A 15267-nucleotide genomic window follows, 5' to 3' on the forward strand; every position below is an offset into this window, starting at 1 on the left:
TTAAACTGTTTAGGTGATTTTTGATAATAATATGATCTGATAAAGTATGATAATTATTTTTTTTTCTTTTCTCTCTTTCTTAATTAAGTTAGTTATTTTTTTGTATGGAAATTTGTTTGGAAAAAAGATCCTTGGCTTTATGGTTGATAAGGTATGATAATTAATTGAATAGAATTTGAAATTTGTGTAATGAAGTGAAAGGAATTAAGGTTTAACATTGTTTTTTTAAATTAAGTTAGTTATTATTGAAGAAGAAATGAATGAGATTGATGATAAAAAGAGGGTTGAGAGAGATTAAGAACTTTAACATACTTGGTAGGGTTGTAATAGAAACTTAAGCTAGAAACGGAATATATTAAATCTATTATGTTATCTGTGAGAAATAGAGAGATGATAGTGAATGTACAGTATTAAGTTGAACTGTTTTTGTATGTTCTTTTTCCCTTTGGAATGTTTGTTTACCCAAACACCACGGTGTGTCTTAAATACTTTTTGTTAAAATTAAAAAACCAATAAAATATATAAAAAAAGAGAAGTACAGGTTGACATACAATCACAGTTGAGCCCAAAATCTATGTTGCTAAGAGAGACATTTGTTAAGTGAATTTTGCCCTATTTTACAGCCTTTCTTGCTACAGTTGTTAAGGGAATCATTAGTAACACGTTTGTTAAGTGAAACTGGCTTCCCCATTGACTTTGCTTGTCAGAAAGTTTCAAAAATGGATCACATGATCTCATGACACTGCAACTGACATAAATATGAACCAGTTGCAAAGCATCTAAATTTGTTTAATGAACATGAGGATGGGAATGCTGCATGGTTGTAAGTGTGAAAATAGTTATAAGTCACTTTTTAAAATGGCATTGTAACTTCAAACAGTCACTAAACAAACTGGTGTTAGTCAAGGACTACCTGTAACGGATGGAAACTTGTCAAAGAGAGAACTGATGATGTTACCTTGTTCGTGGAATGAAACGTCTGCAAATGTCTATGGAGATTCTGGGTAATCCAGGGATTCAGTTTGAGATGAAGACATCACAGACTCATTCCCAACAGCCCACGCCTGTCTTCAACAGTGAAGGGACACAGGGCAGAAAACATCCTACAGCCAAGAAGGCTCCACACACATTTGCATTACTCAGATGAAACTGAAGACACAGGTAAACCTCCAAATGGCTTCAATGACTCTCTAAAAGAATGCAAATGACTAGCAGTCTGCAAGGAGTATAAATCCTTCCATTCTCCACCACCCAGTCAGAGCTGAAGAAGCTTCTTGGATGAGAAGCGAAAGATCTTCAAAGAAAAACAAGAAAGTCCAGTTGCGACTTCCGGTGGATCAAGCCGCAACGATGGCGGCTTTTTTAGAAGCTGCCCATTCTGTCCCATGTGCTTATAAAATGTTCTCACACATGAACCTTTACATCATCTTAGAAGCTTTTGATGTCCATCATAGAAGCTGGAAAGCACTGCAACTGTGTTCATCATATCACACATTTGTCCATGTGACTCCCTACATGAATAAATGTTTTTATAATAAAACTTAACATGGCCGAAATTTTACAAAATGGCAAAATTGCACAAAGGTTTTCTACCTGAAATTCAGAGCAATGTTTGGGAAGAACTAGATCTGTTTTATTTTTCAACATGGAATGTCCTCAGGAATCACTTATCGTTCTCTGCTGATGCCCTCAGGTATTGTTTTCTCCAATGGCCACATCTGGAAAGAGCAGCGACACATTGGCATCACTTCTCTGAGGAAGCTGGGCCTAGGGAAGAAGAGCATTGAGCATCAGATAGAAGACATAGCTCAGACGTTGGTGGAAACATTTAAAGAAACAAAAGGTATGCAATTTGGGCTAATCGCTCAAGTCTCTGTCTGCAGAATGTTTTTCCATTCTCTCTATTTCTAACAAGAACAGGTGTATTTGCTATGATGTTTTAAAATTTTTGAAATAATTGACAGAGTTCCCAATAATGTTGTTCATTGCCTAGAAGTCCTGTTCTTTAATAATTCATTATGAAATAACTTCATTTGCAGGACAGCCATTTGACCCTTCAATTCCAGTAATAAATGCAGTTTCTAATATCATATGTACTTTGAGTTTTGGTCATCAGTTTTCTCCTGAAGATGAAGGCTTCCAGAAGCTAATTCAAGCCCTTGAAATTCTTGTGGAAGTCAGTGGCAGCTTTTTTCATGTGGTGAGTCATGTTTTCCGTTAAAGAGACAAAACTATTTTCATGAATATTTTCATGTAATCACAAATGGAATTCATGGAGGAAGCCTTGGAAATCATCTATTGTACTATTATCCCCAGTGGCCAAGGCAAGCCTTTGCAGTCCTTTGCAGTTTCCTTGTCAAGATTTCGGAAGTGGTTTGCCATTGCCCACTTTCTAGGGCTGAGAGAGAGGGACTTGTCTAGTGTCAATCAATTGACTTAGTGCTTCAATTGGAACAAATACTCAGAATATCTCAATAAAAGATGGTCCACCACTTTCTGGGTCAATCTGATATTGCACAGTTCTTTCAATTTTTTCTTAACAGCATACCAACGTCTGCTTCATTATGATTTAAGCCTATTGCTTCCATGCAGAAATTCTTTTTCTGCAGCTACCAGAAAAGCCAATGCAGTCATCGTTTGCATTAACAGAGAGATGGAATAAAGATCGCATGAAGGCTTAGTACTAATTTATAAGGCCTTGATAAGACCACACTTGGAATATTGCATTCAGTTTTGGTTGCCACAATATAAAAAAGATCTTGAGACTCTGGAACAAGTGCAGAGAAGAGCAACAAAGATGATTAGGGGGCATGAGACTAAAACATATAAAGAAGAACTGCAGGAATTGGGTATATCTAATCTAGTGAAAAGAAGGACTAGTGGTGCCGTGGTAGCAGTACAATATCTAAAGGGTTGCCCCAAAGAAGAGGGGGTCAACCTATTCTCAAAAGCCCCTTAAGACAAGACAAGAAGCAATGGATGGAAACTAATCAAGGAGTGAACCAAGCTAGAACTAAGGAGAAATTTCCTGAGAACAATTAACCAGTGGAATGGCTTTCCTCCAGATGTTGTGGGTGCTCCACCACTGGAGATTTTAAAGAAGAGATAGGCCAGCCATTGTCTGAAATGATATAGAGTCTCTTGATTGAACTGGGGGTTAGTCTAGAAGACTTCCAAGGTCCCTTCCAACCTGATATTCTGTTATGAAAAGCTAGCAGACCGAAAATCCAATCCATGTAGTTAATTCATTATTTAGCCTGCCATGTGTTGAAAGAAAAGTTTTCATCAGGGTCCAGTCCAAGCCGGGAATAAACAAAATGGAGACTGCTTTAGAAAGAAGGTTGTAGTTTATTGAAGAGGAGAGCCGGGCAGAAAGATGGCTCTGGGAAATCTGACCACATGTAGCTGGGAGTGATGGGTTTTTATACCTTCCGAGGCTTTTGAGTGTGTCCTTTTGGTATTCTGATGGTGGGTTAATCCTATTATGTCACCAAAGGTCATGTTTTTAGAGTTTGGGTTGGGTATATAGATTTTAGGGGTCTTTGTCTTCTTAATCTCATGAGCTTCTAGATTCCTGGCTCCAACCTTCCTGAATGGATTATTACATCTGCATTTTTAAAAGCTGGTTTCTGCTGAGTTTCTGCTTAGAGCTATTAAGAAAAACTGGGCTTGCTTTTCTGTCTTTAAGATCCTTTGGGGAAATATATTCTGCCTATTTAATATTCCCCAAAATATTTCTTTCTCTGGATTCTTCCCACACATGTGGATCCAGTTGGTCTAATTTATTAAATCAGTTAACCATAGATTACCATAATTACAAAGGCTCCTGGAGAGAATGAGAGAATAAGACAATTTTATATTAGCTTTAAAGTAACCTATCTGCCTCTAACACGATTCTTTTCTGGAAGAATTTGGAAACAGCTTTTCTGGAGGATCTTTGGGACCTGACACCATGTAAAGTTTGCCATGTTTCAATGTGCTTGCAATGTTTTTCTTTGGTTATTAAGTGCTGTCTATTACTGTGAGCTGCTGAAAGTCTTCTTTAGTTGTAGTAGGAAATAAATACACACTCTTTCCTTTTCCATTTCTATTAGATGTTTATTGCCTTCCCACGATTAATGAGATACTTCCCAGGCCCTCACAAGGAGGCCCTGGCTGCTGTGGATTTGATTGTGTCATTTGCAAAGCAGGAAATAGAGAAACACAAGGAATCCAGCTGTCTGCATGATCCACAAGATTTCATTGATCTCTATCTTCTTCAGATGGAGAAGGTGTGAGTTTATTGTAGTTCAATACATGGGCAAGGAATTATTACATTCCTGGCTATAAGTAAGAAGAAGAGATACTGGTATTGTTTTCTTTTTCATTCAACTCCCATTCTGAATTTAACCCGTTCTAAATTCCGGTTGCTTCTAAATAAGGACTATATTGTACATCTGTAATATTAGACTCTTGTTATACATGGGAGGTTCCTTGGGGAAGTTAGAAATGTTTGTTTGTCATCCTGTAATGTTTGCCTACCATTCCTTTCCCCCTTTTTAAAAGAAGTTCCATTAAGAAGGAAAAGAATTAACAAGGCAGAGACATTTGATTGATTCATACTTAAACAAATATTTACTTTGGCATAAGTAAAAATGTACAACAATTTGAAACAAGCAATAAAGATCCTCCTCTCCATTGTTTTCAGAATAAGATTGATTTTTTTTTAGAACAACTTTTATCAGTTTGAAGTTACATTTGCCTTTGGTCACTTTATTTACAATTTGATACCATCAGTCTTGAGTGTACAAATGGTTCAAGGGTGGTGCAGTGCTTCAGTTCATTTTTCACTCTCTATCATGCTATTATCAATACATAATAGCATCCATGGGTGTTGTAATTGTAGGTTTCTGGTTACAGTGTCCACACTAATTATAAAGAGCGATGGTGAGTGGTTGGACCATTTGTGGTTGGGAAAGGAATAGGTCATGTGGTACTTGCTCAAACGCCTCTGTATCTCAGTGATTGCCATACCTGTGGTTTGTTTCACAAGATGCTTTTCCATCAATAGGCAGGTAGACTGGATTGTCTCGTTTGTCCCATAATTCTTCAGGACATTACACTAGTTTGGTGAAAGGTTATTGAGGTCTCACAAGAATCCAGTACAGGTATTATTCGATGTACAACTGGGCCCAAAATTCCTATTGCTAAGCAAGACAGTGAATTCTACCCCCCTTTTATAACCTTTCTTGCTACAGTTGTTAAGTGAACCATGGGATCGTTAAGTGAATCTGGCTTCTCCATTGACTTTGCTTGTCAGAAGCCAGCTAGAAAGGTTACGAATGGTGGTCACATGACCCCAGGACAGTACAAATGTCATTAATACATGCCCGTTGCCAAGCACCTGACTTTTGATCACGTGACCATGGGGATGCTGCAATGGTATGAAATTAGGTCATAAGTCATGTTTTTCACTGCTGTTGAAACTTTGAACGATCACCAAATGAATGGTTGTAAGTTGAGATCTTCCTGCACTCTAACAAATGCATGAATTGTCATAGTGTGGCATAGTAGTCACAAAAGCTGGCAGTTAGATCGGTCATGTACATCACCTTTGGCCATAACGTTAAATTAGAATGCATGCAGATACTCCTGCTTTTGATGTTTTGTGATTCACTCTAGTAGGTGCACATTAATCACTGTTCCACATGCAAGCATTCACTGAGGTAACCAATCATAAAATAAAAGGAAATGAATTCAAGTTCTTCCAAAGCCAAATCTTTCTTTGATCTTAGCTACTTCAATATAGTATCTTACTCAATGTGAACCTACCACTTTAATTCTTACTCTCATGCATTGATTTTCCAATGTAACTACCAAGATTATATTTATTCTCATGGCTTGCTACACAAAGATAAAAATAACTATTAAAAACTTGCATAGAATTCACTGTAATTTTTATTTTCCATTTTAAACATCAGAGCAGGAATGATCCCAACTCTACCTACGATGAAGAGAACCTGGCTCAGTGTATTTTTGATTTTTTTGTTGCTGGGACAGAGACAAGCTTGGCTACTCTGATGTGGGCACTGCTCCTCTTGACCAATCATCCCGACATCCAAGGTGAGAGAAATCTGGGCGGTGGATACAAGGGCCAGTCTCAGATTCTATAATACACAGAAATTATTTGAAATTCTAAGCTATTGAATGAGCAACTGAATCTATTCTTCATAATAATTTTCCTATGTAGATTCTTGACCTTATAAGCAGGGGCATGAATTTAGGATTAAAGGAAAGCCAGGAATGTACAAATAGAGAGCCTTCTTTGAATTTTCAATAAAATGTTGAGTGAGCACCTGAAAACTGGAATCAGTACATTTAATACATTCAGTGTAGAAATCTACCATGTTTTTCAGATTTGCTACTTGTTTTTGGCCTAAATTGGATATAGAGGACCAAATTTCAGCATGATAATAACTATAGAAAAAAGTGAAGATGGAGGCAGCAAGCAAATGCATAACACAAGGCTTCCTGACATGAAGGGAAGGAATGGGGAAATTGTGGGGGAGGAGGCGGTTACAACTTGGGGCAGGAAATAAACCCCTCAGTCTTCTCCTTAATCCTACTTTCTTCCTGCCCTGCTTCTGCTGGGTCTGCTTCTTGACCGGAGACCAGAAGCTGAAGAGACCAAGCTAGAATGGTGTGGCAAAGAGAGGGGATTGGTCTGGAGCTGGGAGCCCACTGAGGCTTGTATTTTCATCCTGCCAACCAGGGAAGACCCCTGGCCGCGGATTTGGGGTGGAGGGGTGGGGAGTCAATCTAGGGCCATTGTCTGCAGCACTGAGGGACACAACTAGGAGAACAGACTGTTCATCATTGTAAAATGTTGAAAGTACCAAGATGTTAAAAGTACTATCATGATGCCTGGGGAATGTTCATTTGGGGATTCCTTTCATATCCCCTAAATGAGCCCACCAAAACCACGGTCTGGTAATGGGCTGTGGCCCATAGGTTGGGGAACACTGGTCTAGTGGAACTGTCTCAATCCAATGTGACAAGCCCATCCTAGTTTCTTTAGCAGAAGAGACCTACTTTGAATACTGACTGCTATAGAATTTTAGCTGGCAGTATTCAGGAGAAGAGGTTATTCTGCTGTGGCCCCACTGTCTAAAATATTCTCCTCCTGAAGATGAAGTCCACCCTTACCCTGCAGATCTTCAGGAAGAGTCTTAAAACTTCGCTCTGCCAATTGCTCTGGAGCCCTGATAGAGGTGCACTACTATGGGAGTGACTGGTATTGTAGAGAGATGATCCCTCTCCTTGTTACCCATCCTCTTGGTTTTTAGTTTATTTAATCCTCTTTATTTTAATTGTTCTGTACTATTTTTTCTCTCTTTTTATTCTATAGTAAGCCTCCCCTTCTGAGTTACTGTAACAGTGAGATGGGTAACATATACATATAATGATTTTAAAAAACAATAAAAATAAGTAAAGAAACAAGTGCTTTACAAAAATTTGATCCACATTTTTTTCAAGATAATTATAGACCTTTCTTTAAATTGAATCAGATTTCTAAACTGGTTTGGGATTGAATTCTGGGGATTGACTACACTTTGGGCACAATTATTAGGCAAGTTGTATTTTGGAAGATTAATTTTCTTATTCAATAACTACAGTGCTGTCGGTCAATCCAAAATGGTAATAAACCTCAAACCTGAATATGTAAGAAAGCAAAAGTGTAGTTTTGTCTTTTTTAGGAGAATATCTATGTGTGCACAATTACTGGGCAAATATTAGTGAGCAGAATTATCATGTAACTAAATGAAAAAAAATGAAAATTTGCCCATCTCACTCGTTTATTTGCATCTGTTAAAGTGAGAATAATAAACAACTCAAAATGTACAAATAAACATTTCTGATATTTCAAAAAACAAAAGAAAATTGGAGTCAGTCAGTTTATTGATCTGTTGATGATCAAAGTTTTGTGCAGCAGCAACCACAGCCTCCCAAACATTGTTCAGAGAGGTGTACTGTTTTCCTTCATCGTAAATCTGCCATTTAAGAAGGGCCCACAAGTTCTCAATAGGGTTTAGGTCAGATGACAAAGGGGGCCATGTCATTGCTATTTCATCTTTATGGCGTTTACTGGCTAGCCATGCAATGGAGTGCTTTGATGCATGTGATGGAGCACTGTCCTGCATAAAAATCATGGTCTTCTTGAATGATGCAGACTATTTCCTGTACCACTGCATGAGAAATTGTCTTCTAAAAACTGGCAGTAGTTTTAGGAGTTGATTTTGAGTCCATCTTCAACCTGAAAAAGTCCAACTAGCTCATCTTTAATAATAACAGCTCATACCAGTATGCCACGTCCACCTGTCTGGTGTCTGAGTCAAATTGGAGCTCTGTGTGCATAACTGATACAGCCATGGGGCCATCCATCTGCTCTATCAAGAGTCATTCACATCTCATCAGCCCATAAAACCTTTGAAAATTCTGTCTTCAGAGATTTCTTGGCGTAGTCTTACCATTTCATCTTCCGTGTCTTGTTCAGTGGGGTTTGGGTTTCAGTCTTCCTTACCTTGGCCACGTCTCTGGGCATGGAGAACCTTGTACTTCAAGATACTCCAGGTAGATTGCAAATCTGGACTATGTCAGCACTGGAGGATAATGGGTTCCTGGGTAGCTTCACATTTGATTCTTCTCATATCTTTGGCAGTTAATGTGTGTCTCTTTTTCTCAACACATTACTTGCGATCCTGTTGAGCATTTCCAACAAAATCTTTGATGGTTGTGTGGAAAATTCAAGAGTGCTGCATCCCTCTGAAAGACTTTTTACTATATTTGACTTTTCAGAGTCAGTTGAATGTCTCTTTTGCCTGAGGAAAAGAAGCAGCCTAATAATTATGTATCCCTTGATAAAGGGTCTTGATCTCCTTAGGCCAAACCCTCCCTCATTACACAACTACACATCAAATGATAGTCTTATATCCACTAAGCATTCATGTTTATATAGCTTGGAAGTGGAAAATATACATAAAAATGATGTATGTCCAAATATTCACTTGCCTAATATTTGTGCACACAGTGTAGATTGAAAAAGATTCCATGGAATATTTAAACTGAATCAAAAGTTTTCATCAATATTCTGAACCTGTTTGGACTGGTTATGATCAGAGCACAGGAAATGCATTTTCAATCTACTCTCCTTCATAATATTTTTTAAAAAGGATAGGATTACATTTAATGCCCTAAAGCAGGGCTTTTCAACCAGTGGTACGGGTTCCACCTGTGGTACATTGGCACCTGGCAGGTGGTATGTGACCATCCTAGAAAAGTGGTAGCAGGGGAGGGGAATGAGCTGAACTGGTGGCAGCACCGCACAAGCCTGAGCGAGAGATGGGTGGAGCTGCAGGGCTCTCAGGGCTCAGCGGAAGCACCGGGATCAGTGCCAGTCTCCAGCTGTATCTCGGCGCTGATCCTGACACTTCTGCTGAGCCCAGAAGAAGCACCAATCAGCTGGAAAGCAGCACTGATCCTGGTGCTTCTGATGAGCCCAGAAGAAGCGCAGATCAGCTGGAATGTTGCAGCATCTCCAGGGTCTTGTGATTTACATTCAGATGCTTGGCAACTGATTCATATTTATGACGGTCACAGTGGCCCAGGGTCATATGAAGTGACCAAAACCTGCTACAACTACCCAGACGATGGGGGGAATAAAAACCAAACACCCACCACCCCACCCCCGCTGCCAATCCTCAAAAGAAATGCTCACAACAATGAAAACCTCAGACAGGAGGAAGAGTGTGGCCAGGCGGGCAGGTGTCTTGCTCGGCTGTGGCTTGGGGGGCACTTTTTTTCACTGCCATTGTAATTCTGAACAGTCACTAAGCGAACTGTTGTAAGTCGAGGTCTACCTGTACTTTATCACTTTTTCCTTTTTCTTTTTTTTTGGGGGGGGTCATCAAGTTTTTGACACATTGTTAGGCGACTGGTGCTACTCGGACGTTGCCATATCCTAAAAGTGGTGCAATGGGTGAAAAGATTGAAAAGCCCTGCCCTAAAGGGTATTCTATGTCCTAAACTTCTGTTAAGGATTAAAATTTGGAAACGAAATGAAACATAATAATAAAAAAGAGGCTTCTATTTCTGTTGTTTTTTTCTAGAGAAAGTCCAGAAAGAGATTGAAGAAGCCTTTAGTTCCTCGGCCTCAATTTCCTATCAGGATAGGAAGAAGCTGCCCTACACCAATGCCGTGATTCATGAAATTCAGCGTTTAAAATATATTTTGCTATTTGGGCTTCCCAGGCAAAGTACAAAAAATGTGACGATGAAGGGTTACCACATTCCAAAGGTGAGAAATGCTAAGAATAGCCACTGCTCCCAGAAACTGCTTTGGAAATCAACAAATATGGGTCTATCAAGACAAGCTAAAACCAAACATTTCAGTAATATTGTTTGAATATTTTTGCAGAGGACCATGATTTTGGCAGACCTGCGCTCTGTTCTTCTTGACCCTGAACAATGGGAGACACCTGAAGAATTCAACCCTAATCACTTTTTAGATAAGGATGGGAAGTTCATGGAACGGGAAGAGTTTCTGCCCTTCGGAATAGGTACATCCATGAGCCCAAAGCAGTTTATCACATATAGATTCCGACCACCCCCATCACTGTGTTATTCTGAAGTCATCATGGACTGAATAGAAAATCCATGAATCTCTATTCCTTCTACTTTCAAAAGCATGAGAATCTGAAGTTCCTCTTAGGCTATAATGTTTAAACTACAAAGAAATACTAATTATATTTATATGGTAATCAGTAGAGCTTTGCACAATTATCTCTGTTGTTTGGGGGAGAATTATTAGCTAAATCCAAAGAAAACAAGCCTACTTTTAGCTTCTTTTTTTAAAAAAACAAATTTTATTAGTTTTTTAATTCTTAAGACAAAGTGCTCAAGACACACTGTGATGCTAGGGTAATCAAACATCCAAAAACAAAACATATATACATAATTCCATCAATACATCAAATATTCCCTCTCTTTTTCCCTTAAATAGCATAATTTATTTAAAGTAATACAATTCTTGCTTAAATTTATTCAAGATGGACCTTTTTTTAAAGCTTTATAAATTTACAATACCGTAATCAAATTAACTTTAAATAAAAACATTATCAATTCAGGTATCCCTTCCAATTTTGTTCTAGTTCCTTAATTTTATCAAAAATCTTATTTATTTCTTCTTCCACTAATATCCCTTATTTAAAATAAAATATTAATCTATCCTATACATATCTAATCCATCAATCAATCAATCTCTTTAAGCTGACAGAGTAAAATCAAACCTTAAATCATTTCAATCCATTAGACAGAATTCAAATTTCATCCATATTATCAAACAAACAAATCATGTTATTAGATTAACTCAACATTAAATAATCATTTTCATACAAATAAACCTATCCTTCTAAAAGACACATTCTTAATCAATTTAAAATGTATATTCCATTAATCACCCATTTTTCTCTTTTTTCTAACTCACAATCTTAGTCCTTTAATCAGTCCATAATTCTAGATTGCCTTTAATCCATTACATAAAAATATCTCCTTTTTTTTTAAAAAAAAAAATTGGCTTCTCATTTTTCATTTTTATAAATTTTTACAAAAAAGACAAAAAGACGAAAAAACAGAAAAGAAATACAACAATTCAAAAACAAAAAATACAAAATACACAAAAAAACTAAACATAACATCCCCTTCCCCACCCACCCCCAAAACACCCCCCCTTCCCCCCCCCAAGCTTCCCAGAGCAGAATATAGGCTTAATTAAAAAGGAATTAAAAAATATATATGTAAAAAGGAAAAAGAAATTTAAAACTAAGAAATATATATATATATATATATATATATATATATATATATATATATATATATATAAAAATTATAAAAAGGCAACATGATATTTTTTTATATCCAATTTAAATTGTATAAATTCTATCCATTTATCCCAAACAGCAAGAAATTTCTCTTGCGTTTGATCCTTTAAAAAAGCCGAAATCTTTGCCATTTCCGCCAGATAAGACACTTTGGAAAACCATTCCTGCAGTGTAGGCAAGGATTCCTTCTTCCAATATTGTCCTACTAACAGCCTTGCGGCTGTGATCAAATTTAACATCAATATAGCCTCCTTTGTATCACAATCAATAGTTATACCCAACAAAAATAACTGCGGAGTAAATTTTACCCTCCTTCTAAAAATTCTCTGGATATTCCACCATATCTTGATCCAAAATGCTTTTATCTCTTTACACGACCACCAAATATGATAATAAGTGGCATCCAAACAATCACATCTCCAACATTTGGCTGTAGGTCAGGGTACATGAAAGACATTTTTTTGTGGGTCAAGGTGCCATCTATAAAACATTTTGTAAAAATTTTCCCTTAAGTTCTGTGCCTGCGTAAACTTGACATTTCTTACCCATATGGTTTCCCATATGTCCAATGGGACTGGTTCACCAAAGTTTTGGGCCCATTTAATCATACAATCTTTAATTAGTTCCGTTTCCGAATCCAATTCGACTAGCACCCCATAAATTCTCTTAATATGGGCTTGTCTTTGATCCTTCACTTGCTTAATAAGATTTTCATCTTCTCTAAGAAAGCCCACCTTACAATCCACCTTCCATCTATCTGCTAGTTGCCTATATTGGAACCAAGAATAAATGAAATTTTCTTGTGCTAAATCCTCCCGTAGTTTTAATTGCCAATTTTATCCATCCCATCTGAGTAATTGTCTATAAGACACCATATCCATTTTGACACCTCTTTTTATTCCCTCTATCGCATGCCAAGGTATAGCCCATAATGGTACTTTAAAATCATTTTTGTAATACTTTCTCCAAACTCCTTTTTAAGCTAAAATATTGATCTATCCTAAATATATCTAATCCATCAATCAATCAATCTCTTTAAGCTGACAAAATAATATCAAACCTTAGATCATTTCAATCCATTGGGCATCAAACAAACAAATCATCTTATTAGATTAACATTCAATTAGTTATTAAATCAATCCAGATATAAAACATCTCTTCAATTGTCTTCCTTCCATTAAATAATAATTTTCATATAGATAAACCTATCAGTCCAAAATGGAGTGGACCCCCTTTTGATGTAATTTTGAAAAGCAGACATTGCCATGATGCCAATCATGGAAATACATATCATTATAAAATAATCATTAAAAGCAGTATACATCTTGCTTACATCTTCAGGATCATAGTAAGACAGTTTTAATTATTCAATATGTCATCCACCTTATAATAAAATGAGTGTGGGTTCCTTAGTTCAGCTAAAGCTTGAACTGACTCAGCCTTCCATCCTTCTGAGGTCAGTAAAATGGGAACCCTGATTGTTGGGGGTAATATGCCGACAGTGTAAATTGCTGAGAAGAGTGCGGTAAAGCCCAATGGAGTGGTATTGTAAGGACCCACCCCACTTTGCATCTTAAGAAGACAGAACTCTTGGAATAGTTCTTCCAACAGGCATCCTTTATTAAGAGAAAATGATTGCAGGTGTTCTAGACAGGACTTGGGTCCAAGCTCTCCCATTCAAGGTTTTAAGGGGTTCCCCAGTAGCCCTACCCAATCACCCCCTACTTCCAGCGACAGTCTCAGGCATTACACTCCCACCCCCTTTTCCTTACTGCTGGCTGGATGGAGACTTCAGAGAAAACTACATGAAAGGTAATAGCCCCATTATTATGGTTAGTCCTTTTGGTGATATCCACGTCCAGTTCCTTTGAAGTGTACCGAAGGAAGTGAGGGCCATAAAGCCCCTTTGTTCACCCCCTTCCCTTCATCATATGACAGAATCCATAGAAGGCAGAAATGGGGTTGTCTGTAATTGATAACTAGAGATGAAATATAATTGGATTATGACAGGTATATAACTCTAACCGCTATTGTTTTTGCTATTGCTAAAGGTTACATGTTAAAGGTTGCAAGGTAGTCTAAGACTTTATCAGTATCACCAATAGTGTTCCTCCTTACTAAAAACCTTCCTATGCATTTGGTATCCTGGTCCTGCCCATCGCCTTTGTGGTCAGAGATTCCTGAGCAAGAAATAGATGGTCTGCTCAAATTGGCGCTATTTCTGTTTAGCAATAGCAAGCACTTAGCACTTAGACTTATATACCGCTTCATAGTGCTTTTATAGCCCTCTCTGAGTGGTTTACAGAATCAGCATATTGCCCCCAACAATCTGGGTCCTCGTTTTACCGACTTTGAAAGGATGGAAGGATGAGTCAAGCTTGAGTCTTTCGTAATCAAATTCCTTTTAGTGACCTGAGTTAGCTTGCAATACTGCATTCTAACCACTGTCCCACCAGGGCTCATAAACTGCTTTAATAAAGCAGTTTGACCAATGGCTAACCACATCAATAGATTCAAAGCATTATCTCCAAAAGCTGTTCCTGTGTACTAAAAAAATGTGCTAATCAATAAGTAATACTAGAAGATAGGAAGATTCAATCTTCTTTCACGTTTCCTTGCTGATGGGATATATTCTGGAGAATTGATTATTATCCTCTTTATGCATGCTTTTATATCTACAGGTAAACGCATATGTGTGGGAGAGCAGCTGGCAAGAATTGAGATCTTCATCTTTCTGACCAATCTGTTGAGGGCCTTCAGCTTCCGGTTGCCTGAAGGAGTGAAAGAACTCCATGAAGCCCCTATTATAAATGTGACAATGCATCCACATCCTTACAAACTGTGTGCTATTCCTACAAAGGCTTAAAATTAAACCCCATAAAAAGCATTAAATTTACAGAATAGTTATTCAGTATGACGAATGTTTCCTATGTACCTATTCACTTAATATTGTGCTTTGCTTCTATTTACTCAATACTGAAACTTCTTTAACCTATTGCTGGGGTCACACAACGTACCTAACAAGGTCAACCAGTGACTATGTTTGAAAAATGTGCTAACTAACCTTATCATGCTTTATCTTTGTTTCCTTTTGGGCGCCAATAAAACATATTACTTTCCATTTTTTTTGGTATCTTTTTCATTTTTACTAAATTTCTGCTATGGACCATGTTCCCCACTCAGGGCAAAATTCATAGATAGACCAAAAGGATGCCATGCTTGAAGGGTTGAAACGATGCTGAGAGAATTAATAGGAGAAGAAAGAGTGTGGCTCCCATCCACACCCCAAGGCAGAACATCCACTGAAGCAACCAATCCATCTTTCATCCCACACTTAGAGCTGAACTTATGC

The 15267-nt window shown here is 37.6% G+C and overlaps 1 protein-coding gene across 1 annotated transcript in view; it reads left to right on the top strand.

The window, feature by feature from the left end:
- LOC120306748 (cytochrome P450 2J2-like) overlaps window positions 1–15017 on the top strand; it is a 46597-nt gene extending 31580 nt beyond the window's left edge. Inside the window, exons 3-9 of the mRNA XM_039340527.1 lie at window positions 1694–1843; window positions 2040–2200; window positions 4095–4271; window positions 5961–6102; window positions 10146–10333; window positions 10454–10595; window positions 14597–15017. Of these exons, the coding sequence (XP_039196461.1) occupies window positions 1694–1843; window positions 2040–2200; window positions 4095–4271; window positions 5961–6102; window positions 10146–10333; window positions 10454–10595; window positions 14597–14781 (1145 nt within the window). The 3' untranslated portion in view covers window positions 14782–15017. The remainder of the gene's footprint in view (window positions 1–1693; window positions 1844–2039; window positions 2201–4094; window positions 4272–5960; window positions 6103–10145; window positions 10334–10453; window positions 10596–14596) is intronic.
- Window positions 15018–15267: the final 250 nt, after the last annotated feature.

This window comes from Crotalus tigris, unplaced genomic scaffold (genome assembly GCF_016545835.1).
Source record: "Crotalus tigris isolate CLP2741 ecotype Arizona unplaced genomic scaffold, ASM1654583v1 scf7180000017752.986373038:1224578, whole genome shotgun sequence".
NCBI lineage: Eukaryota > Metazoa > Chordata > Lepidosauria > Squamata > Viperidae > Crotalus > Crotalus tigris.